At 36.7% G+C, this 26,970-nt stretch overlaps 2 protein-coding genes across 2 annotated transcripts in view; one reads left to right on the plus strand and one right to left on the minus strand.

Moving 5' to 3' along the window:
* Positions 1-2,107: 2,107 nt before the first annotated feature.
* Positions 2,108-6,944, minus strand: LOC107039328 (uncharacterized protein CG1161). Its single transcript, XM_015258886.2, has 5 exons — positions 6,646-6,944; positions 6,444-6,568; positions 4,513-4,627; positions 2,677-2,817; positions 2,108-2,593 (listed from the first exon to the last, which is right to left on the minus strand). Exons 1-5 carry the CDS (start codon positions 6,703-6,705, stop codon positions 2,438-2,440), a joined length of 597 nt encoding a protein of 198 aa, XP_015114372.1. The 5' UTR covers positions 6,706-6,944; the 3' UTR covers positions 2,108-2,437.
* Positions 6,945-10,812: 3,868 nt separating this feature from the next.
* The window catches only part of LOC107039301 (bromodomain-containing protein 4), a 20,576-nt gene continuing 4,418 nt past the window's right edge, over positions 10,813-26,970 (plus strand). The window contains exons 1-4 of the mRNA XM_015258857.2: positions 10,813-11,944; positions 13,775-13,863; positions 14,077-14,241; positions 23,118-26,950. Coding sequence (XP_015114343.1) covers positions 11,917-11,944; positions 13,775-13,863; positions 14,077-14,241; positions 23,118-26,950 — 4,115 coding nt within the window. The 5' untranslated portion in view covers positions 10,813-11,916. The remainder of the gene's footprint in view (positions 11,945-13,774; positions 13,864-14,076; positions 14,242-23,117; positions 26,951-26,970) is intronic.

A 26,970-nucleotide genomic window follows, 5' to 3' on the forward strand; every position in this document is an offset into this window, starting at 1 on the left:
TTTTGTTTTTAAACAAGTTAAATTATTGATTCATGAAAATAACTGTTTAAAAATATTAATATGTTGCAAAATGTAATATAGATGATATTCACTAAATATTAATTTTTCTAATTTTTCTCACGCAAGTTAATTAATAAATTTGATAAGTTGATGAATAGTTTTTTATAATTTTGGTACTTGGATATTCTTAAATATGAATATATCTCGAAAATGAGTGGTTTTGGTGGAAAATTGCAGATCACTTTTTCAAGAATTGTTTCTGCTACGAAAAATGTATTTCAACATCTTTGAACGACTCGTCACTGAGATAACTGCACAAATAACCGAATCGAAAAATTTGATAGTTTACGTTTTACGATTTCACTGGAGAAATAGTTACCATTAATTGTGTGTGGTCTCTTACGCAATTTCTAGATGTTCTACATAGCAAAAATAAAGTATATTGCAATACATATTTACGACGATATACATCATAAGGATAACGAGCAAAAGAATTGAGTGTAAAGATGTCCTGGTTGTTTAAGATTGAAATGCAGGCGCGGCGTTTCGCTATCGTGTGTAATATAACTTACAATAAAATCTGAAATTTGTTTCACTTGAAGTCATCGTGTAGTTTCTTCATTCGTAACGAAATTTTACTTCCATTTCCCTTTCCTGTTCTTGTCGTTCTCTTCTGCATGAAACTGTTGTTTTTTTCAAGTATTTCACGCACGAAAAAATTTAATAGAAAAACCTATCGAATTCGTTAGAAAATTCTATTGAATTTCTATTAAACTTTCTATTAGTTTTTGCCTGATTCTATTGACATGTTCAATAGAAAAAATTCAACAGAAAAAGTTAACAGAATTCGATTTTTTATATAGCTTATTCTTTTCATATATTTTCTATAGAATTTGCTCGACTCAAAGTTTTTTCCATTCTATTTTTATTTTCTTCTCATCAAGAAAATCAAACGAAAAAACTTAGAAAATTTGAGCCGAGGAAAATCTATAGATAATATCTTAATAGAATAAGTTATATAGAAAAATTGAATTCTATTGACTTTTTTTACTGCATATTTTCTATTGAACATTTCAATAGAATCGGCCAAAAACTAATAGAACAGTTCAATAGAAATTCAATAGAATTTTCCAAAGAATTCGATAGGTTTTTCTATTAAATTTTTTCGTCCGTGTTTACACGGAATTAATGTTTAATTACTATCAACATCTGGTAGAGATTATCTTCATTCACAAATCCTCGTGACGTCATTCAGAGATAACTGGCATGAGAAAACATGCATTTTCGTTTTTTTTTAATTGTCAAGATGTTTCATGAAAGGCCATGTAGAATTTCAATCATCAAGTGGTAAGAGGAGATGAGTCGAGAATTCACGTAAGATGGTTTCGCGAATATCTTGGAAATGAAGAGATTCGAAGAAAAATCTCAAGAGATATTTTTCGACCGTTTCGCATTCTCCGCAGCAGAAGTTTTTCGATTTTGTTTTTCTACACAGAATAGTTCAGTAGCGAAGCGGTAAACCGGGTTAAGTCTATTTTGACGATTGACCAGTTTTTGACGAATATCTCGCAACCTAAAAGAGAGAAAAATTTTTGTCACGACCTTTTTTGTAGAGCCAATTGAGGGTTATAAAAAAGGTTATGAGAAAAATTTTGCTGTATCTCTTAGATTCCAAGATATTCATCAAAAATTAGCCAAAAGTCAAAATGGACTTAACCCGATTTACCGCTTCGCTACTGAGTTTTAAAGGGGTTCATAAAATAAGTTGTGAATCTATTCAATCTTCAATCTTCAATTTCTTCGAGTGAAAATATTTAGGAAATGATGAGGTTTAAAGATAATCATTAATCTTTTTCATCGAGACAGAGATGGGCTTTTTTTTAAACCTATTTTCTAAATGTATAGAGATAGTTATCGAAGAATAGGCGTAAAAATTCGTGAAAATTTCACGAATAAAAAATAGTTTGGCAAGAATAGGAATTGAACGAATTCCTTTTATTGGAAAAATTCAGGAAACAATAACGTTTAAAGATAATTATTAAAAAGTCTTTCATACAGACAGAGATGGGATGTAAAAAAATTATTATGCTATTGTTTCCTAAACCTATTAGTGCTAGAGATATTTATTGAATGGTAAGTGTAAAAATTTTACATTTCTCTGATGTTAACGATTCAGCATTCAATCGAGTCATCAATATTACATGTAAAAATTTAACGAATAAAAAATATTCTAACAAGAACAGGAATTGAACATTTTCCACATCCTTTAGTCGTAAAATAAATTTTTATTATCATTCATACCTTTGTTGAGTTGGATATATCTTCTCACTTTACTCATCACTTTTTAGAAATACGAATTAAGAACATAATAAATATACAACTATACACCTACGTAATAATGAGAAAAAATAACGTATATTGAACAAAATGCCTTGATTTAATTCAGCATCGTGTGGCGATCGTAGATATTGCGTCGTTGCTCTCGAACTTGTCTCTTCCATTTGTCCTGCTGGTGTCCAACGCGATTTAGTACATTTGATCTTACGCCCATCTGGTGAGACGAGGTCCCAGGAGCTCCAGAAATGGTGTCATCCTGAAGAGAAAAAAATTATAAAATGGCTGAAACCTTTAGACTCCCAGAATTAAGCCAGAAGTAAGCTGAAGTACATCATTTACCTCTTCATTCGTGTGCTCCAGATATCCAGTACCTCCAGTGTTCTTCCTGATTCGTTTGTTCAATAGTGGCTCGAGGCAAATCAAAAACAACATATAGATCACGAGCAGCGAAATTACCCAAATAACAATAATTACAACGATCTGGAAAAAAAAATGGAATGTTGGAAATTGAATGTCACAGGCATCCAAGTTGACAGTGGGCTCTATCTCTCTATCTCCCTATATATTGTAAAAATCCAAATCAACATCTGGTGATGAAAATTTGATAGGGTCAGAATTCGATAGGGATTTGAAGGGTCAGAAGTTAAGGGTTCCAATACACTGACAGAAAAAGTTAATTTTATCAAGAGAATTTTATTTGAACCAACTGTCATTTGGTTGCTAATTTTCAAATAAACATGATTTCATAGTGAATACCAGTTATCTCTTCTTGAGATACATTTCATTGGGAAAAATCGAACTTCTCTAGAATTGAAGTTCCTTTTATTTGTCGCAATAATGAGAGTATTTGATTTCTTTCTAGCCAAAAGCTTGCAAACTCCAGAAATTCGTTGGTTTACTCCAAAATCAAAATTATCCTCATTACCAAATACGTTGTTATCTCCATCAACACGATCATACGTTGTTCCAAGTCAATTATCATTGAAGTGAGCATTGTAGTAAGATGTCGTTGAGTTGAAAGAAGTTTATATTTCTTGACTAAAAAAATCGCATTAGTTTACAATAACAGAATCACAGATTACGGCAATTCAACACAAACTTGGATATCACAAATTTCGTTCAATGTGATGTACGCAAGGCTCAAATTAAACATCGGCTTCATTCGAGAAAACAACATTCAATTGATTCCTTAATGTAATCATCTCCTAGGTACGAATTTTTTATTAATTTATGAAAGTAGAAAATTTCTCGATTGGAGATTATATTAGGTTAAAAAAAAAGAACTTTTCCATTTTTGTGGTGAGTACATGCGATTTGACGCCAAGGACTGTTTTATTTAATTCAAGCAAATGTATCTCAAGACGAAACAATTGATGTTCACCGCAAGATTTTATTTATTTGAAATTGGTTCAAGTATGTAATACTTGTTCCAAAAAAAACATCTCAATAAAAATATTTTTTTTTATCAGTGTAAGGGTCATGGGGGTCAACATAAGGGTCAGAATAAGGGTCTTCGGATAATATAAAGCTATATGGGGGTCATATGAAGACAATATGGGGGTCGTAGCCCCCTAGTGTTAATTATGGAATTAATTGAAGAAATAGTAGAATAGTTAAAGTTGAACATGAAATGGAAGAAAAGAGTAGAACGCGTCGGGTTTGACATTTTCGTTAAGCTCGCCATTACCTCGAGAATACATAATATGAAATAAAGCTTTACGCACGACAATTTTTTTACAAATAATTTGAAAAGATGTCACGTCTTTTGTTGAGTATTTCTTCAGCTACAGGAGAAATGTCTTTGAAATACTCTCAAATGATTTGTTTTACTATAGATTTATTACTGGCCCCGACAAGACTTGTTTGTTTTTCTCGCAGTCTAGTGAAACGATAGAACAGGTTGAGTCAAGTAAAGTAAATTAGTAGAACATAATTCCTCAAGGTCAACATTTTTTAAAATATGATTATGTTCTACCACTTCGCAAAAAAAAAATTTTTATTGTAAAAAAAACTTTGTTCTAGGAGAAAAAATTGGAAGACATTAGGTGATGAAAGGCCCCCTGAAAAAATGTTGATAATTTCTCCTCTCGTCAGCCACCACCGAGATAACTCCTTCCCGATATGGATGCGACATTTTAATCATGTTCTTCATAAATTTCAAGTTCAAGTTCATACCTTGATAATGGTGGTGTTACGATTCTCGTATTTACATTCACATCTAGAACAGAAGATGAGTTCTTGTCCATTGAGTTGATCCTTAATCTGGGGGAGAATGACTTTCTCACAGTTGCTGAAACAAATGGTTTCATTCAAAGCTGTGACTTGAGCAATTGTTCAGGGTCGACTGGGACAAAATAAACCTCTTCTATTTTTTTATAATGTTAATTACTCATTGGATTTCTGAGCCTCAATTGAGGTCAGTTGATGAATTGATTTTTTAATTATAAATATGACTTCACAATTTTCTTTTTTCGTACATCATATCATATCATATATCATATCGTTTTATGTTATTTTGTCTAATCGAACGATACTTTTTCTTTAATCAATTGTGTCAAATTACTTGTGAAATTTTTTGTATAATTGGAAGAATGGTGCTATGTATATTGTCTTGAAGCTGCGATAAAATGGTGTTAGAAAAACTTATTGTTCACTCTCCCCTATACCTTGAATTTGAACGACTACAAAGCGTCCATTCTGAAGCAACACACTGACAACAAAAATTATTCGGGCCAAATATCCATTTACTTGAGAGACGTATTCATTTTTGCAATACCATATTTCTCCAGTCAAGTCATTCCCAGGCAATTCTCATTATGTTTCAATTATGACGATTATATTGCTCTGGGAAATGATCACGTTAGTTATAACCTTGAGTGAACTCCCTCAATCATTATAAACATTGAAAAATTTATTGAAATTCTTCCCTGTTGAAAATAAGAAATTTAGGAAAAATTAATAATCATTGGAGAAGTTCATCCAAGATCATGTTCAACATAGTCATCCTCTAGAGAAACATAATTGTCATAATTGGAGTAATAAACCTAATCAGGCTCGCCTGGGAGTGACTCGATTGAGAAATACGATTATGAAAAAATAAATGCTTTTCCCAAATAAATGAATATTTGGCGAAAATAATTTTTTTTTCAGTGTAAACTCCACAAGTGTACACTGTGCCCACTCTCCGTTCGAGCATCAAAAGATTTTTCTTTAAGGCCCGGGTGGATTATCTTCTGAACGTTTATCTCAATTGTGTTTCCCTCTTCACAGTGTAAAATATAGGGGAGGGTGGGGTAAAATGGACACTTTAGACTTTTTTAATATTATTCATAACTCAGAAACAAATTTATTAATTGAGATCAGTTTAAGCTCATGACAAAGGGAAAGAACTGTTGTTTGTATTAAAAAAAAATTACTAAATTTCATCAACATTTCAACAGGTCATTAACATGTAAAAAAAAGTCAAAAGTGTCCATTTTACCCCAGCCTCCCCTATCACAATTTCTATTGGATTTGACATCACGCAGGAGTCCCTAAAAATTATGATTGTTCAATAAAAAGGAGTAGAAAAAAAAATGAACATTTTTAAAGAGCGTTTTTAATATAGATTAAGAAATAAGTTCGATAGAGAGGAAATAGTGAATGGATAATTTATCATGGTAACTAACGATCTGACAGCTATTTACTGCTGTGACAAATGACGACCTAACAGCCATTAGATATATCATAGTACATTAAAGTACAAGGGCACAAATTTCGTTTTCGACGAATGTGAAGTTTACAGGCCGAGCCGAAGGCAAGGTCTGTATTCACATTCGTTGAAAACGAAGTTTATGCCCGAGTGGTCTATACTATTTTGTGCCACATCGTGCAGAAGCCGAGTTTGAAGCACGCTGCGCGAAATGTTCATGTAAGGAAATGTGCTGTAATAAATTGTGCCGTAATTAAATGGTATAATTAATTCTGCCGTAATGATTAGAGGTACAATCTGCTTATACCTTCATTTTGTCAGAATTTCGATAAATTATTGATGGTAAAAAAAGTGAAGTGTTTATACTCTCCCAATCTCCTCTACACGAGACGACTAATAAGAATGTATATCTCACCAATTAGATGGAGGAACATTAGAAATAAAATTCCTCCGTGCAGTCGAGGGATTAGTCGTGTTTATCAACGAGGACATATTCGGGCAGATGCACTTGCAGCGTTTATCATCGTACGACTGTGCACTCTAGCAAGGAGAAAAAAAATAAATGACTTACTCCAAAAATCCTGAGGCTGAAAGGACCAAATAAAAGCTCCAGTTACCTGGCATTCGGTGAAGTACACGATTGCAAGGATAAACAAAACTCCTCCGCACTTCCACATATTCAGATCACCTTGGGAATGTCACTGCGGAAGAACTTTCTAAATTCGCGAAAATGGAAATTTACTGGAATCGTTGGAAAGAATAACAACAGCTTTCAACTTCCATCACATGTCATGCACTTGACTTTTGTGTAGAACTTGCTATAGTTTACGTCAAGTTTGCTTGACGATGCTGACAGAACTGCAAGAACTGCTCCAAAACACGAGACGTCGTCAAATTCTTCCGTGAACTCATGAAGGCGGGGGGGTGACTTGGTGATAGAAACGGTACTCAACCTACTCAATATATTAGCGGGTTACGTTCCTACTAGAATCACTTGATGGCGCTAGTATGATATTTTCATTTGCTTTATCAACTGTGGAGTCTTACTAGCAATTATAAGTAGGGAAGGATAGGATAAAACGGATACTTTGGACTTTTTTTGAAATATTCATGACGTGTTGAATTGTTTATGAAATGGAATAATTTTCTTTTTCAATTGAAAAACAATGATTCCTCTTTGTGATGAGCAGAGACTGAGCTCAATTGATAAATCTGTTTCTGAGTTATGAATATTTTTAAAAAAGTCAAAAGTGTCCATTTTACCCTAGCCTCCCCTAAGCGAGACTTCACTTTCCGAAGATATTTAGTTTTGTCTTTTGTCATTCCGGCGGCGCTTCACAGACCGCTGAGGCATCCGACAAAAAATCATTATAGTTATGACAAAAAGTATTGTTTATTCACACAAGCGAAATTTTTTTTCTAGCTCCTATGATTGCACCCCTCCCCTTCGACTCGGGCTCATATTCATCAGAATTAGTAGGGGATGATGGGTAAAATGGACACTTATGACTTTTTAAGAAATATTCATAACTCAGAAACAGATTTATTAATTGAGCTCAGTCTAAGCTTATCACAAAGAGGAATCATTGTTCTTTCTATTGAACAATAAAATTATTCCATTTCATGAACAATTCAACACGTCATAAACATTTCAAAAAAAGTCAAAAGTGTCCATTTTACCCCACCCTCCCCTACATTCCATTTCATGAACAATTCAACACGTCATAAACATTTCAAAAAAAGTCAAAAGTGTCCATTTTACCCCACCCTCCCCTACATTTCGATACGAGTGCGTAAAAGTGTTATGTCACACGGCGGTAAAAGTATTATCTGACTCATGTGATTCTCGCCTTTAGCTCGGATTGTAGAGTCACATTCGGAAGATTAGTATATTTTGATACGAGTGCGTAAAAGTGTTTTTCTGTACTACTTCTCACGATTTCTCGTCTGGGAATTGGTATTACATGCTTCCCAAACTCGAAAACTTGAAAATCACTACAGAAAATAGTATATTTCGATACGAGTGCGTAAAAGTGTTTTTCTGTACTACTTCTCACGATTTCTCGTCTGGGAATTGGTATTACATGCTTCCCAAACTCGAAAACTTGAAAATCACTACAGAAAATAGTATATTTCGATACGAGTGAGACAGAATTCTCACGAGTGTGAAGTTGGCGGCCCGAGGCGAAGCCGAGGGCTGCCAATCACACGAGCTGAAAATTCCTGTCTCACATGTGTTGAACAATAGTTTTTGACAGTGATGTTACGTTCAGCGAGTGGCGAACTGTGCCTTTTTTCGTTTACTAGTAAACGAAAAGACTTTTCGTTTACGAGTAAACGAAAAGGCACTTTTCGACACGAGGTGAACGTAGCAGCAGTGTCAAAAAATATTGTTCCTGGGCTGTTGCAATGGGGTTTTTTACGCGTCTGGCGTTGGCCTCCGAGCCGTAGGCGAGGACTGGCCCACACACGAGTAAAAAAACCCCATCGCAACAGGCCGGAAAAATACTATTTCGTCACACTGACCGTAAAACGTCGTTTTACGATGGCCACTTCATGTCCGTCAAACGCCGTTTACGGATATTGTGAAAAAAAATCAGTACCGAAGTGATAAAACGGTAAAAGTCAATTTTGACTATTGACCAGTTTTCAATGAATATCTCAGAATCTAAGGAAGATAGCAAAATTGTTGTCATAACTTTTTTGTAGAGCCGATTGAGAGCTACAACAAATGTAATTACGAAAATTTTGCTATCTCCCTTAGATTCGGAAATATTCTTCAGAAACTCTACTGGGAGATGAGTCGACTTAAATCGTTTTACCACTTCGTTACTGAATTATGTTCGTCACTCGACTGAAAGCAACTTGTCTGACTTGTATAATGCGTTCCTCGGCTTCGCCTCGGTTTGCAACCCTCACTCATCAGAAAAGTTTTTTCGACCTTGTGACGAAAATAGCTATTTCTCTAGTGGAATACTTTTCTACTTTTGTAGTCGAACATCAGAGCCCTGTTTTGGCCCTATTTGGACATTTTACAATGATTTTACTACTTAATCTTTACAGATTAGCATTGGAATCTCGCTATTAAACCGTTTAAAAATCTAAAAAAAATTAGAAAGTGTACTTTTGGAGGAAAATTGATACAATCCTATTCTAACAATTAAAAAATTGCAATTTTTGAAAATTACTAGCTTTTTTATAAATAATTCATAGACAATCAATTTTCCATCATAAAAATAATTTATTCAGAATCGTAATAAATGTATTCACATTGAGAATTTTATCAGAAATCGATTTCATGCCTAAAAAAATTCGAGTACGGTGTTGCTCGCTCGTTTCGCTCGCTCCCATTGCAGGTAGGTTAGAGTGGGTGTGACCCATTACTGGTCGAACCAAAAAACTTGAAGCGCATCCGAGAGGCTGGTCACTTAGAAAATCACTGGACCACTCGACTGGAAATCAAGGAAGAAATCACCAGAAATTAATAGAAATCATAAAGAAATCGGGTGATTTCCGAAATCATTATAAATCATCGATAAGTGTAAAATCGAAATTCATTTTGCAGTTTCAAGTCTACAATTTCTGTTATTTCTGTTATGGTATCGGTGCGTTCGAAATCATCCAATCCCGAAATGTGACGCTATGAAGTTTTTGACATCCTTGCGTATTGTAACGTCATGTAGAAACTGCAACTGTCGACAGATGCTCCACTCTGGTCCCGAAATCATGATTGCTTCGTTGATTTGTCGAAATCAAGAAATCATTAGAATCTACGAGAAATCATGGAAATCACAAAAAATAAAAAAAAATCATGATTTCTAATGCTGATTGAGAAATCACAAAAATCATTCGAGGAATGACCGAAATCAACAGGAAATCACAGGAAATCATCTCATTCTGGAAATCACTGAGTCACTCGATTGCGGAGGGACCAGCGCCTTGATTGCATCGGTTGTTCGACAGAAATCGTAGCACCAAATTTTGGTCACATATACACACATCGTTTTGAAACGGAGAAATCATGAAATTTCCACAATCAGTTTTGGGGTTATTATAATAACTTCCTCCCTTCGGGCCGGGAAGTTAAAAATAAAGTTTCCGGAAGTTTAAACAATTTTAATTATTGACATTATTGGCTTCCGGATGGATGCCGCGTTTGATTTCAGCATTGCGCCAACGTATCGTATGGTTTTAATTGACCAGCTGATCAATTAAAACCATACGATTGGCTGACCCTCCCCCTCTTCACCTTCCCCCACCATCACAGGGGAAGACATATAAGGACAACCCCCAAACATCGGAGCTCAGAATCGGAGTCGGAGCTCACAGCCCTGAAGATGCAGACTGCAATATTTGCGAAACGTCGGCGCATTGCTGAAGCCAAACGCGGCATCCATCCGGAAGCCAATAATGTCATTAATAATGGCCGCGAAAGCCTCAAAACTAAGAATTTTAATTATTTATTTTTACACAACAAATATTTTTAAAAAATAATTCTGTGCAAAATGTAATTTTAATGACGCTAAATATTCATGACTTTTCCTTCAAATTTTTCTCACGCAATTTATTTGACAAATTTGATGATTAAAAATGCTTGAATAATAGTACTGTCTGTACCAAGCTGCAAAAGATACCTGGATATCCTCAAGTTTGTTGACCGCACAGATTCAAACGTCCCGCCCCTTCACCGCCCTGAATTACCCCCGTTGATAAAGAAATCGGGAGCCCCACGGAAGCGCCACAATCTCCTTCCAATTACCACTCCTACATCTCCCCCCCAACAACTCACAAATTCTCCGCAACACTGAGTTTTCCCACCACACAATAAAAAGCGTGAAAAAACGTCCCAGTCCAAAAAGGAAAAAACACCTCCCGTATAATCCTCGGTTTTCACGAGAACGTGAATGTGTACAGTTTTCCGAAGTGTGTCGTTGCTTACCCCCTCAAAACACCAATCCACACAGGTGTCGAAGTGGCATCAGTAGCCCCTGCGAGGTAAAGCTTCCCGAGTCAGTTGCAGTGTACGTGTTAAACAAAAAAAAAGCCTAAAAAAAGGGGAAATAAAGAACTTGAGGATTGGGTGGGAAGAAGGAGAGATACAGAAGCGAGTCAGAGGAGTCAGTTCCCGCGAGTTTTCACAGGGCTCTGGCGAGTGGCAAGTGTATAATTTTTTTTACTTTATTATCGCTCTCTCGCTTGTCCTCACCCCGTGAACGTGAATTTCTGGTCTCTTTTGAGGTGTGAAAATCGTGAAAAAAGTGGAGTGCAGGCTTTGCGCAATTTGTGATGATCTTTTTTTTTCGGTGATTCAGTGGTTGTTTTCCTGTTCATCCAGTGACTGTGTTGATGACCGATTAGAGTGGTAGTCGCGCGCATCTCTTACACCGTTGAGTTGACAAAATAAAGTTGAGCATAAATAAATAATCGGAAGGGGAAGAGAGAGAAATTGAGAACATTTGTGGTTTTATTGTCGAGTGGGGAATGTAAATGCTGGGGTTTTTCGTCGGTGGAACGGTCGAGGATTGTTGCTAACAATTGGAAAAAGGGTGGAACCACCAGGTGACGAAGGAGAGTTGGGTCTTGGTCCACCTGGTTGCGATGTGGAGGCGTCGTGGATGGTTACTCGGCGTCCTGGATATCCCAGCCGGTGTCGACGACACGAGAAATTCTATTGGAATTGCCTGGAGTCACTCGTCGGTGGATTTTCTCTGTTCGCACAGAATTCACTGAGATTCTTGCTAATTGAATTCCAGGATTTTTTTTCATTTTTCCCCAAAGTGAAGGTGTTTTTCTGTCCCATTGGGCTTTACTTGGGATATTAAATACGTTTGCTGGTGAAATTTTGGTAGAGCGTAGGACAATTTTGCCCGCCACAAGGACGGGTGGTTATGTTTCCCACTTTCATCGGAATCCTAGGTAATTATCACTCTTGATTCGTTTTAATTTCATTCATATTTTTAAACTGGATTCGTTGGGGAGATTTTTGGGGATTTTTCATTTGATTGGAGGTTATAAAATTTCTTCTTTCATTTGTATGTTGAATCCATTATTTTAATATTTTTGGTGGGGCTAATTGAACGTTTTTATTTGTTTAAAGAAGTAAAAAAGGGAATAGAACTCATATGTTGCTCATTTTTTAAATATCTCGCACAGTATTAAATTTAGAGAAAAATATCAAAGGAGCTTTTCTATAGAAAATTTTATTTTCTCCAAAAAAGTTCTCTGAACATTTTTCGAGAAATCTGAAGGTCCAGAGATATTTGCAGAAGAATTTTCTCTTCTTTTCAGCATCTCGAGAACTGATGGATCCAGAAGAAAAGTTCATAACTCCTTTCTCGTACACTGACAGAAAAACTAAATTTTATCAAGAGAATTTTATTTGAACCAACTATCATTTGGTTGTTAATTTTCAAATAAACATGATTTCATTGTGAATACCAGTCATCTCTTCTTGAGATACATTTGATTGGGAGAAATCGAATTTCTCTAGAATTGAAGTTCCCTTTGTTTGTCGCAATAATGAGAGTATTTGATTTCATTCTAGCCAAAAGTTGCTAACTTCAGAAATTCGTTGGTTTACTCAAAAATCAAAATTATTCTCATGAATAAATACGTTGTTATCTCAATCAACACGATCATACGTTGTTCCAAGTCAATTATAATTGAAGTGAGCATTTCGTATGTCGAATCGGATGAATATTGTTACGCGGAAAAAACTTCGAGATTGTAGTAAGATGTCGTTGAGTTGAAAGAAGTTTATATTTCTTGACTAAAAAAATGCATTAATTTATAATAACCGAATCACAGATTACGGCAATTCTACACAAACTTAGATATCACAAATTTCGGTCAATGTGGTGTACGGAAAGCTCAGTTTAAACAGCGGCTTCATTCGAGAAAACAACATTCAATTTATTCCTCGCCCGGTGACTTAGCGCAGTGGGTAAGTTCGTTGCCTCACACGCGAAAGGTTCCGAGTTCAAATCCCGGCCGGGGTAGAATGGTGCGATCTAACCATTTAATAAAGTCTTTGATCATCATCGCAGTATTATACCGTAACCGGGTCGAAGCGATGTAAAATGACGATAAAAAAAAATTTATTCCTCAATGTAATCATCTTGTAGGTACGAATTTTTGATCAATTCATGAAAGATGGAGATTATTTTAGATTTCAAAAAATAGAACTTTTCCATTTTTGTGGTGAATACATGGGACTTGACGCCAAGGACTGTTTTATTTGATTCACGTAAATGTATCCCAAGAAGAAATAATTGATATTCACCGTAAGATATTATTTATTTGAAATTGGTTCAAGTGTATAATACTTGTTTCAAGAAAAAAACATCTTAGTAAAAATAATTTTTTCTATCAGTGTAGTTGGAAAAATTTTCTATGGAAAAGACTTCTCTCGTCCCCACAATTCATATTTTGAGAATTCCTCGAGAACGAATGGATTTACCAAAAAATGTCAAAAAGCATTTTATGCAGTTCGCAAAGTCCCTTACAAAAATGTTCTTTTGACATTTTTCTCTAAAGCCATTTGTTCTCAACTCATTTGTCAAATAATCTTCTGTCATCACTGGACTGCAGAACTGAAATGGGAAAATCAATTTCTCTATTTTCGTTATTTATGATTTTAATCGTAATTTTTGATATTTTCATTGGGTTATGAACGACAGGATGAAACAAAAGAATAATCACTGTGACTATTGTGTAAATATTTCCAACAATTGTTAATTCTTCTAGACATACAATCGTGGTGGGAGGTGCCGAGTATAGCACACTTCTGCTCGTTATTTAGGGCTGCCTTCAACCTCCTGGACTTTGATATCGAGGTATCTAAATCCACAAAAAAATGCTTACATGCTCTCGTAGGCAAAATACGCTAGACAACGCAAAAAAAATTAATCAAACAACTAAAAATCCTGAACGATTGCAAGGACTCATTGGCTCCCTAGGCATAACCCGGCTTTGTGCTATTAATCAGCTGTTCTCTCTTCGAGTGAATCTTGAGAATTTCGATATTAATATTTCTGGAGTTTTTCCAGGATCTCGAGGAAGCTCTGCTGACAGACGGTGGCACTGAGGGGAGATTACTTCAGGAATTAATTGTTCGACTGTTGGAGGGCTGCTTGCCCAATGAATCTCGAAATGACATCTCTACGTTCAATTATCAGATGTTTCTTCGGAGATTATTTCGAAAAAAGTGTCAGGTAAATATTCAAATATTCGTTAATGGATTGAATTCAGTGTTTCTGGTATGGGGATCGGGGATCCCTTTTTTTAAAGACAACTCCTTAATTACTTCTTAAATTCTTAATTTATTCTTGAGGATACTTGACACTGGCAGAGAAATGACACATTTACTCGAAATTTTTCTATTCATTTCAACCATATTTTCATACATTAATTTCAAAGAAGTCATTGCAATTATATAGAATAAATGCGCTGATAGAAAAAATTATTTTTATTGAGATTATTCTTTCTCGGAACAAGTATTATACACTTCAACCAATTTCAAAGGAATAACATCGCGCGGTGAATATCAATTATTTCTTCGTGAGATATATTTACTTGAATTAAATAAAATAGTTCTTGGCGTCACATGTATTCACCACAAAAATGGAAAAGTTTTATTTTTCCTTCCGAATGGAGGCTTTGTAATCGTTCATTTTTACGATCTTCTAATTTTGCTTGGTAATGATGTAGAATGTCATGAAACGTCAAGGTATGTTTTTAGAAAATGTGTGTGTGTGTGTATGTCAGTGTGCGTGTGCGGATTTTTCGAAACTTTTTTATAACTCTTTACGAAAAAAAGGAGTAAAGTCGATGCTAAAAATCGGAAATTTTGTGAAATAAGTGGCATTGTTTGAGAGCATTGGCATTATCTGGGGGAAATTTCAGCCCAATCGTCAAATAGTTTTATCGTGGATACGTTTATGTTTTCAATATGGGGGGTCATTTTGGGAGACGGTTCTTATGTGTAGCGCCATATATCAGAATTCTAGAAAATTTGAGACATTTCAAGATAATTCGAGAAGTTTCTTGAAATTTCGACAAAATTCAAGGAGTTTCCAGAAATTTTGAGGAAATTCAGGGAGTTTCTAGGAAATTCGGGAAAGAAGGAAAGACCATGGACGTATCCACGTACAATTATAGCTGTATCGAAGATACAGCAGCCTGCAATTGGAAAGTTTCGGACTTATTTGAGATACAGCAATTTCTCGAAAATCTTTTTTGCTCAATATCACAAAAAGTACGCGACTGAATTGAATTTTCTGACGTCAAAATATTCCTTATGATAATATCTATCAAATCAAGTCATAATATTTCTACCTCACCAGGAATAACTTGGTAGTAATCGGCATTTTTCATTTTTGTCATAAAATCGGTGTAGGCACGAAAACGCTCGAAAAATTTTGAGGTAAAAAGCTGAAATTTGGTGCCATTCTAACTCTTATGGTACTATAGGCTGGTATTGTCGAGGGGTGAAATCGAACGAGTAGTTTAGGAGATATTCAACTTTTTGTGAAAATATGTTTCGCTCAATATCTCCTAAACTACTGGTCGGATTAAATTTTTTTTCAAAATACTCGTCTCGATGCCCACAATCGAGATCAATTAAAATCGTAATTATGGATACCCGTTCATACAGTTTTCGAGATATTCGTGTTTTTCTAATTTTTTCATCTCAGAGTTGATTTAACGTTCCACAATACACGTAGAAGGTGGAAATGGAATTCAAAATTTTGGGTAATAGTTAATATCATTGTGTCACACTAGTGTATAAAATTTTGGGCTGATCGATTCAATATATTTTGGCATAGAGCAATTTATCTGAAAATGGTTTTTGTCAAAAAATTTATTAAAAGGTTGAATACCTGTCTGTAGACACCCTGTAGCATGCGGTTACGGTTGTATGCCTGTCACAAGGGGAGGTAATTGCTACGGATCCATTCGGAAGCTTACTACCAATGGAATTGGTAGAAATAAAAAAAGGAAAGAACTAAGAACGCAAAAATAACGGTCACACGCCGTCTGTTGGATAGGCTCGAACCCCTGCTTGTTTTTTTAACTAATATAATCTCCAGTCGAAAAAATTTCTACTTTCATTAATTGATCAAAAATTCGTACCTTGGAGATGATTACATTGACCAAGAAATTAGCGGATCTTGCACTTTATGCTTATTGCAAAGGAGTAGTAAATCAAGATGTTCAGTTTTTTAAAAAAAGAATCATCACATTTTTTCCAAATTCCCACAGGTCACATTCGTACTGATCTTCACATTATATGCTATTTTTGTTTTAACTTCTTTACACGATTTTTTGACCGTACTTTCTCTTCAATAGATACGTAATCTATTTGGCTTATCAGTTATCTATTTGCACAAAATATTTGAGAACTTCCCAAAAAAGGAAGTTGTTGAATATTTTTTCGAATAAAGTCACCGACAAGCCAAAGCAATTACATATTTATTAATTTTTTTAACGCTTCGAAATTCCTTTTCTAACTGATGAATCATCAAAAATGGTGACGTCGTGGTGTATTCCCACAATCGCCACAACGGCCCATGTATAAGGCACAACTTTGATTATTATTACTATTGTTTCACCTTTTTCGAGTGCAATACCACAGTTCTGGGAAACACAGGTACTCAACTTTAAACGAAGTAATCCCTTGAAGTACGGTGAAATGCTGTCCAACTTTAGTGAACAATTATTGAAAAATTACTTCGAATAGGGACAAGTAGTACAATGAGCGATTGTGACTTTTTTTCAAATGTTAATGACTCATTGAATTTTCAATGAAGTTGAATAATTTTTACTTCAATGAAAAGTACCCTACACTGTGACTCGATTGATAAATTTATTCCTGAGTTATGAACATTGAAATAAAAGTCTAAAGTGTCCATTTTTTCCACTCTTCCTTATTTTCACCCAAAATTAGTGACGAAGTGATTGGATTGTACGATTTTTTCATTGGTGAAATTTTAGAACTGCGGGTTCTTAAAAATGAGGTACATTTTCTTGAAAAATTTAACTTTTCTTTGTCTTGGTTAATTATTACATTATATTAAAAACAAGCATACTGCAAGTATTAACCTGATTTTGTTACACTGATAGTAAAAATTATTTTTATTGAGATCTTTCTCTCTTGAAACAAGTATATTATATACTTGAATCAATTTTAAGTAAATAAGATCTTACGACGAATATCAATTATTTCTTCTTCAGATACATTCACTTGAATCAAATAGAACAGTCCTTGGCGTCAAGTCACATGTATTCACCACAAAAATGGAAAAGTTCTATTTTTTTTAACCTAATATAATCTCCAGTCGAGAAATTTTCTACTTTCATCAATTGATCAAAAATTCGTACCTAGGAGATGATTGCATTGAGGAATGAATTGAATGTTGTTTTCTCGAATGAAGTCGACGTTTAAATTGGGCTTTCCGTAGATCACAGTGAACGAAATTTGTGATATCCAAGTTTGTGTAAAATTGCCGTAATCTGCGATTCTGTTATTGTCAACTACTGCAATTTTTTTCAATTAAGAAATATAGACTTCTTTCAACTCAACGACATCTCACTGCAATCTCAAAGCTTTTTCCGCGTAACAATATTCATCCTGATTCGACATACGAAATGCTCACTTCAATTATAATTTCCTTGGAACAACATATGATCACGTTGATTGAGATAACGTATTTAGTCATCATGTTGACCCTCATGACCTTTATTCTGATCCTCACGACCCTTATTTTGACCCTTTTGGTCTTGATTTTTTAAGTCTTAATTTCGAGTACCAAATTTTCATCACCAGAAGTCAATTTAGATTTGAACAATGTAGAGATAACATAACATAAGAAAAACATACACGAAAATATATATTATAATTCTTAGCCTCCCTCATTAGGTTATTTTTCCATAATGAAATTTCAGGGAATATATTTTCAAGCAACTTTTTTTGTAACTTTAATATCATTCAACAACTGATCTTGGAAACACTGTTATCAAAGGGAAATTACTTTCGAGTTGAATTGTTCTGAGATCCCAATTAAAAAACACTTCTATATTTTTCACTAGGGAATTTTGAATTGTAAATTCAATTTGATTTGTTCCGAATGAGAAATATAGATACGATTGAGTGAGATATATCACGGAATTGTCAAATCTTCCAAACTGAAAATTATTTGAACCAATAACAGTTCAATTATCCATTGCATTAGTTCCTGGAAAAAAACTGGAGATCAGGAGAGTTTGTGAAATTTATCTGAGAATTTTTTTGGGAACCGTAACTTTGTGCGAAAAAAATGTCTTCGACAGTCCATCTATCTCTCTTTGAATCAGAGATATGAATTGAAAACTAATTTGTCCCGATGTTCACTTCATTTTACCCTCTCATAATTAATTTATCTTTTGAAATATAAATTCTCAGTAAGACATTCATTACCTCATAATTCAAGCCAATGACCCCAATCAATAACTCATAACTTATTTATTCCTAATAATACAGCAGTGAACGGGAGAAATACTTTACGATAAGATCGATTGCCGGGTGGTATCTCGAAATTTGGGAGAGATAAGGAATTCTTCATTTAGATCTTTCTCGAAACTCTCGATTCGCACCTCAACAAAAATCTCTGTAGGAATTCCACTATCTCCTTTGGATTTTCAAGATTATCGAAAACTCGTTTTTACGTGAAGTTAAATTTATCCAATAGATTTGTTCTGCTCCATGTTGTCGATAAATATTACAGAAGATCGAGGGATGACTTGGATAGATGTCCTTTGATCTCTTTGGAAACGACGTCGGGAAGAATGGCGCAAAACTTGACTTTTTCTAAGGGCTAATAAATCATTGAATTCTTTTGATGAACTACCATAATTTTTTCCATGGAGACCGGCTCTTCCCTTTTTAAGTTGAATCCGAACTGCAATAGATCGAAGAATTCATTTTTTAGTTATGAGCATTTTAATAGGAGTTAAAAATATCAATTGTTCCCAATAGGAGAATATAATCAGGAGGTTCCAACAATAAATAATGAAATTCTGTAACTCCTCACTCTTCATATTAGTAGCGAAGTGGTAAAACGGAACAAGTCAATTTTGACTATTGACCAGTTTTCAATGAATATCTCGGAATCTAAGGGAGATGGCAAAATTTTTGTTATAACATTTTTTGTGGAGCCGATCGAGTACTACAACAAATGGAATTATGAAATTTTCGCTATCTTCCTCAGATTCGGAAATATTCCTCAAAAACTCAACTGGGAGATACGTCGACTTAAACCCTTTTACCACTTCGCTACTGATATCATCGCTTTACACTGTATCATCTCATCATGCACTCAATCTTGTAAAAATTATCTTTAAATTTTCGATCCTCATCCAGCAAAATGAACACACAAACTGACTTTTGCTTCCGAATGGAAGCCTTATAATCGTTTAAATTTAAGGGTGCCAAGTGAATTTGGCGATGACCTTGAAAATTGACATTCACCAACAAAGTTATAATTTTTTTAATTAATAGTATTAGACAGATGGTGAACATCGGTGACAATTTTAAAATTTTAGAACTTATGGATATCGAGAAATTAAATAAACAAAATCAGTCTTATACACGGCCTCTTATGGAGTTTTGATTAAATTGAACGTTTCAACCCCCTAGGAACTCAAGAAAAATTTGAAAAAATTTGAAGATATGGGGAATGATGTGTTCAATGTGATGGCGACAAAAAACAATGGGGTACCGGGGTGAATAAGAGAGATATTTCAACTCGCCGTACCCATTTGATCCCATGCTTTCTCGAGGTTCGTCACGCGAAATAGAGGATTTTCCGCATTTATTTTCTCGATGTCTAGTTCCGGTTGCGGGTGTGAAATTTCATCGGATGGATGAATACATATTTCTCCAATGATGGAGGGAAAGAAAAAATTTTTTTTGAATCTTTTTTCAAATTCACTTGGCACCCTTAAGTTTCGGTTTTTTGTGTTATATCGACTCATTGTGATCCAAAAAGTCCGAAAATGCAATTCTTGGACCGTGTCCGTATGTGTGTATGTTGGCGTCAAGGTTTTTCTTAAATTATTCGCCAATGAATTGATGGAATTGAATGACTTTTTTTCCAAATGTAGGTATCGTTGAGCCCTCCATCGACATAAATTAAAATTTGATTCATTCATTAATTTTTTGATTTTTCATTTTTTCAAAAAATTGGTTGTCCTACGATACCTTAAAAAAAAGGTTTTAAAATCATTGAATAATGGCTCAAAATGATTGTTTGGATATCCTTTCGACTGAGTTCGAAGATGGAGGTAACAGCACTAATCGTTATTTTCATGATATCAAAATTTGGAAACATTTTTCATTTATTGAAAATTAGAATTCCGGGCATATCTTTGGATATCATGCTTCAAATTGATTCAATCATAGCTTAAAATTTAAATTTAAAAACCACTTTGTCGAAGTTGAAATATTATTACGATAGCTATATTCGTAGGTTTGATTTTTATAATGATTTTTACATTTTGGTGAATTTTTCATGAATTTCCCAGGAAGCTTCCAAATGGTTTCTTCAAATATGGTGCTTCAAAATCATTCAATTGTGTATGAAAAAATTGTTTCCAATGCTATTTCGTCGAAGTTTGAAGATGTACAAAATGATGTACAAGATGACCATTCGTAAGCATATTGTTAATTTATTCGCAAAAATAACTACACTATATGAAGATAATAGCAATTACCCACTTGTTTCTTTTTGTATCAATTATTAGATACATAAATTGTAAATACTTGGCTGAAAGCCCCCGGGCGATGGCCAGTCGCAAGTTCCTTGGAACTTACAACAAATCCCGTTAAAAATAAAAAATAATAGGCAGAAGGAAATAAGTATTGAAAACAGCAAAGAGGGATGAGAAACAATGGTAGTTTTTTATCGTATGTGGGGGGGAGGGGGCTGATTAAAATCTGTTAAAATCTCATTCTTTATTTTCTGATTCTCGTATTTTTCCGTATTCTAACATTTTTTCTAGGACACGACGGGCCTTTCCCACAATTTATTTAGAATATAAATCAGGAAGAAATTCAAAATATCGGAGGAATTGTTTGCGATGTTACTCGATTAGTTAATTGATTGATTTAAGAGATTTAATCTCGGTTGGAATAAGAAAATTTCTTCATCATGACTCCAAGTTCAATCAATGATTATTTTGATTACAGAGTCAATATGAAACAATAGTGGAGACAATTGAACTTTTTAATTTGTTTAGAGAAGTGAACTTTTATGATTCACAAAACAAATCTTCTTCTTTATTAACTGTGTAGGAGTTTGATTTGAAAAAACTAATTTGTAATTGTTATTGCCCACTTTTTTTCAGAAATTTTGAAAACAAATCTCTGTAGCTCAAAAATTGGAGGCCCCGGACTATTTTTTAACTTTTTAAGCGTTTGTGGGGTAAACGAACAATGAACCATTTCTTACACCAATTATTCGTTTTTACACATATATAATCGATTCCGGTAGAATGATGAGATCTAACCATGATTAAGTCTTGATCATCATCGCAATATTCTCAAGCGAGTTGAAGCGATGTAAAATAACAATGAAAAAAAATATATATATGAGGTATCCCACGCCAAATGAGTCAACCGCTGACCCTTACCCTCTTGGAAATTAATAGCGATTCTTTCCACCATTGGGGGGGTTGAAAAACTATCTCTCAATTTTTTTTGAGATTTTTTAACGCAGCCCAGTTCGGAGATATGATTTTTTAAATATTTTTCCGTTTTTTTCCCAATAACTCGAGTTCTATTTGTCCGATTTTGATTTATTAAGCGTCAAAATTTTCCATTTTTTACCGCCTGTACGAGTATTTCTAGTATTTTTTTTTTTCAATTCCTAGATGCTCATAATGACGAATTTTCGAAAAAAAGTTGAAAAAGTGGAATTTTTTAATTTACGTCATTTTTAATTGTTTCATTTTTTTTCAGTAATTCTTATAATCAAAACAAGTATTTTGAGCCGTCATTGAAGTGGGGTATCCTCCTGGATATTTTATTTTTAATTTTCTCTTTTCGAAATTTCGCAAATTTGGTCAAAACACCCCAAAACGACTTCGATTTTTTTTTGTTTTCGTTATTTTACATCGCTTCGGCCCGGTTAGGGTATACTGCGATGATGATCAAGACTTTAGTTAGATCGCACCATTCTACTCGGCCGGAACTCGGAACCTTTCGCATGTGAGACAACGAACTTATCCACTGCGCCAAACCACCGGGGGAACGACTTCGATTATGTATCGAAAAAATATATAATATATAGGTATACAGTCAAATTCACTTTATACTGTTTATAATCAAAATCAATCATTGCCATTTTGGTGTGTTTTGACCAAATTTGCGGAATTTCGAAAAGAAAAAATTGAAAATAAAATAGATCCTGGAGGATCCTTAACTTGTATGACGGTTGAAAATACTTGTTTTGATTATAAGAATTACTGACAAAAAATGAAACAAATCAAAAGTGACATAATTTGCAAAATTGAACTTTTTCAACTTTTTTGCCTCGAAAATTCGTTATTATGAGCACCTAAAGATCGAAAAAGAATTTTTACTAAACATATGCTTATAGGCAGTAAAAAATGAAAAATTTTGACGCTTAATAAATCAAAATCGGATGGATGGAACTTGAGTTATTGAAAAAAAATGGAAAAACGAGAAAAAAATAATATCTCCAAACTGGGCTGCCGAAAAAATCTGAAAAAATTTGACAGTTTTTCAACCCCCCCAATCGTAAAAAAAATCGCCATCAATTTCCAAGAGGGTGAGGGTCAACGGTTGACTCATTTGGCGTGGGATACCTCACATATGTATAATCGATCTTCAATGTACGAGAAATCACACTCGAATATCCCGCGCCTTTCAAGACTCACAGTAGTGTCCCCCTAAACTTCTTAAAATGCCTAATTAGAGGAGATTCCCCTCATCTCACGCAAAAAAAAAACAAAATAAACCCCCTATGCCATTAAACCCCAAACAACCGAGCAATAATCCCCCTAACCCTCTCAATTCTTCAAATTCCAGGATTACAAATACGAAAATCCCTTCAACACAGATGTAGACTTCGAGCTCCTTCCACTCCGTCAAAAAGTCGAGATCCTCCGTAGTCTCTGCGACTTCCGGCTGGACGCTGAGGACGTTGAGCTAGCCCTAAGCAACCTAGACTCAGACAGTCTCCGCGTTGAACCATTGGGTCATGACCGTAGCAATTCTGCTTACTGGTATTTCTACGGTACCCGTCTCTACAGAGAGGACTACATCAGTCCCAACAAGGCTCTCTCCCCCCGCCAGAACCGTCGAGCGCGTGACAAGAGGCGTAAAAAACGACGTGTCAGAGGTGAAAAGGTGGTGGAGAAAGAGGAGGAGGAGGAGAATGAGGTTGATCATTTAATCTCTGACAGCCTACACGACAGTCGTACAACAGTTTGGCAGGTAGTCTGCTTCACCCAACAAGACTGGTCGCGTCTTGTCGACAAATTCAAGGACTCTGAGTACGACACAGAGCGCAAATTGTACCACACACTCTCCGAGGATTTTCTCCCAGAGATTCCAAAGCTCTTCGAGCTGAAGGAGAAGCAGCAGCGTCGTCGTCTGCTGGAGCGAAACACAAGGGTCCAGCGAGGACAAGAGCCAGCTGAGCCCACCGAGGAGGCCATAATGGTCCGAGCAAAGATGAAAACAAAGGCGAAAGCCACGAGGAGAACCCAAGCGACGAAAAATGGAGACAGCGAGGACGAGGCACCACCTCCAGCTCCTCCGCAGAAGAAGGGAAGACAGACCAACAATTCGCTGGCCTCAGCTGACGGCCAAATCGTCATCCACACCAGAGATGAGCTCGATGGTGCACCGAAGAAGGGCGTGCCCAAGCACACCAGCACTTACGTCTCCTCCTACCCGTACACCTTTGGGATCGAGGAGGAAGAACGTCGTGTTGGGATGCACAAAGTCCTGGAGAGCCTCAAGGACCACGTGGACGCCTGGCCATTCGTGGATCCTGTCGACGAGGAGTATGCCCCTCGATACTACTCTGTCGTCAGAAAGCCCATGGACCTGTCCACGATGGAGGAGAAACTCGAAGGCGGCTCCTACAAAAATCTCAGTCAATTCAAACGCGATTTTCGTCTGATCGTGGACAACTGCAGACAGTACAATGGCTCTGACAACGAGTACACTGAGATGGCGGTTAATCTGAAAGAGGCATTCGACAGAGCTGTCGATCGTTACCTCGAGTCTGAGCCCTCTAGTGACGAGTGCCCGTCAGTTCCTGCATCACCAAATGCTGTTCCATCATCACCTTATCCAGCTCGTGCTTCCTCATCACCTTCGTTATTAAGTAGTACACGTAAGCGTAATAAAAAATCAAAGCAAAAGTCTAAATCAAATAAGAGTGAGAAGAAGTCTAAGGGTAGAGGGAGGGACGAGGAGGAGGAGGATGAGCACGAGGAGGAGGGGGAGGAGGAGGAGGAGAGTCCTAGGGATAAGAGGGGCAAGAAGAGATCAAAACGTGCTAGGGAGGAGGAGGAACGCAATGAGGATAATGACGAGGATGATGAGAATGGTGCAATATCAGAAAGTTCTGTGATAAAATCAAAACGAAAAAAGTACAGTGAAGTTGAGAGATTGTTACCCAAGAGTAAAAAATTATCGGCCAAAGAGGAGAAATCCGAGGAGAGTAATAAACGTGGGAAGAATCGACAGAAGGAGCAAGTTACTAAGAACACTAAAGAACACAGGGAGAGTAGGAGGAAGAAGGAGGACTTCGAGGAGGATCATGAGCCACTTATTAATATTAAGAGTAAGAGTAAGCGAATTGAGAAAAGAGGAATTGAGGATAATGCAGGTTTAACTGATAGGATTAGAAAGAAACAGAAGAAGCCGGAGAAGATTGTGGAGGAGTCTGATGACGAGAGACTGTCGGAGATCGAGGAGAATGGCAAGCAGACGCCGGAGAAGAAGAAAAATCGCAGTAAGAGGGATAAGACTGGCCAGAAGCCACCGAAAATCGAAGTCAAACATGAGCGTAAAGCCTCGAAGGAGAAGGACAAAAAATCAAAAGTCAAGAAGATGGAGGAGCGACCGAAAAACGGTGAAGTAAAGAAACTGGAGAAGGAGAAAGACACCAAAAAGGAGGACACAGCGTCTAAAAAATTTGACTCGTTAGTCAGTAATAAAGACCTCGAGTCCCTGGACTCTTTGAAGGATCGAATAAGTGAACGCAGACGTGAGGATAAGCTCAAACAAGAAAGGGAGAGAGCCAAGAGATCCGCTAAAATTGATACTGAGAAGAAAAAAGTGCCTTCAAACGGTAATACCTATCACGAGAGTGGTAAGGTGAACCTCAAACGAGCTAAGCTTAAAAAACCTGTTAAAGATGATAAAGTTTTACCGATGAAAGATGAAACTGTTGAAATCAAAAAACCAAAATTGACACATGGCAAGCATGGCAAGAATAGGGAAGAGAGTCCGGCGATACAAGCACTGAATCAGGCGACTGAGCAGACACTGAATGACATTAATAAGTGGTTGGACGATGCGCCAAAATTATCAGAGTTCTCATCAGGTAGTGATTCACCAGTGACTAAGCAGCCATCGACTAGTGAGACATCATCACGCGGTGGGAAGCCAGAGCCACTGGTTCGTAAGCGTCCAACTAGTGTGAAATTTTTGGGTCCAAATGGTCCACCGAGACCGAAAAAAGTGCAGAGAACGATTGATAGACTCCAGCCTGGTAAGGCGAAGGGTAATTTGTTGCTGAAGAAGCCATTGCCCAGTGGAAGTAACTCAGCTGACACTTCCACGAGTCAATCGACCTCAGACGTTGATCACCCGAGCAAGGACAGCACAGACGAACCAAAACTCAGCCTCGGTACTGTCCTCAAAAATTCAGACTCGATTCAACTCATGTGCAAGAGTTTAGTATCCTCACCAAATCCGAATTTATCGAACGAGGACGATGAGGACGATCGTCCAGCTGTGACAACTTCCAAAAAGAACGACGACGACAAATCCAAGGAGATGAAGGATGTCGCACCAAAGGCTGATCCTGAACAAATGAAGAGTACACAAGAGGAGTCCCAGAAACCAAAGTCAGCGACACCCAATCTGAGTGCCTGGTTCAAGGCATTCGGTGCACCAAAGTCCAAGAAGAAGGAGGAAGAGATCGAGGAGCCGGTTAAAAAAGAGGAGTTCCAGGAGATACCACAGCGTCAAAGAAGACTGAGTGCTGGAGGAAGCAGTGTCAGTGAGTCCGTCTCAAGTTTCTCCCAAGAGTCTCCCCCGGGCTTGACAATCAGGTCCCCCCAGAGTCAACCAGCCCTGACACCGACAGCAATCGAACAGCCAATTCGAGCTGGCTTCTATCAGGACGCATTATCCACTGGGAGTAGTCCCAACAACAGTCCCTACTACGCCACCCCCCCGAGATACAGTGCCCAGCTCCCCCCTACCCCATCCCCCCAGAACTACTCCCACCCTCTGTCCCCAGCCTACCCCTCCTCAGCAGCGTACGATCAAAACCCCTTGTACCCTCAGCTTCCCCAGGCCTCCCACCAAGTCTACCAGAAACCAGTGACCCCCGAAAACCCCCCAGAAGCCTACCCGACGTACCCCCAGAACTCCCCCCAACCCGATAACTACATAAACTCCCCGCAGCAGCTTCCAACAAACCAAAAACAGTCCCCCGTGTACCCTCAACCCTCCCCTCAAGCCCTCCCAGTCTACCCCCAGAATTCCCCCCAACCCCCTCCCTCAAACTACTCCCAGCCCTCCCCCCAGCAACCAACAACTCCCAACTACTCTCAACCATCTCCCCAACAGCCCACTGCCAACTACTCCCAACCCTCCCCCCAGAACCCCACGTACTCCCAACCCTCCCCCC

This window comes from Diachasma alloeum, unplaced genomic scaffold (genome assembly GCF_001412515.2).
Source record: "Diachasma alloeum isolate Michigan unplaced genomic scaffold, Dall2.0 Dall_scaffold_00296, whole genome shotgun sequence".
Taxonomy (NCBI): domain Eukaryota; kingdom Metazoa; phylum Arthropoda; class Insecta; order Hymenoptera; family Braconidae; genus Diachasma; species Diachasma alloeum.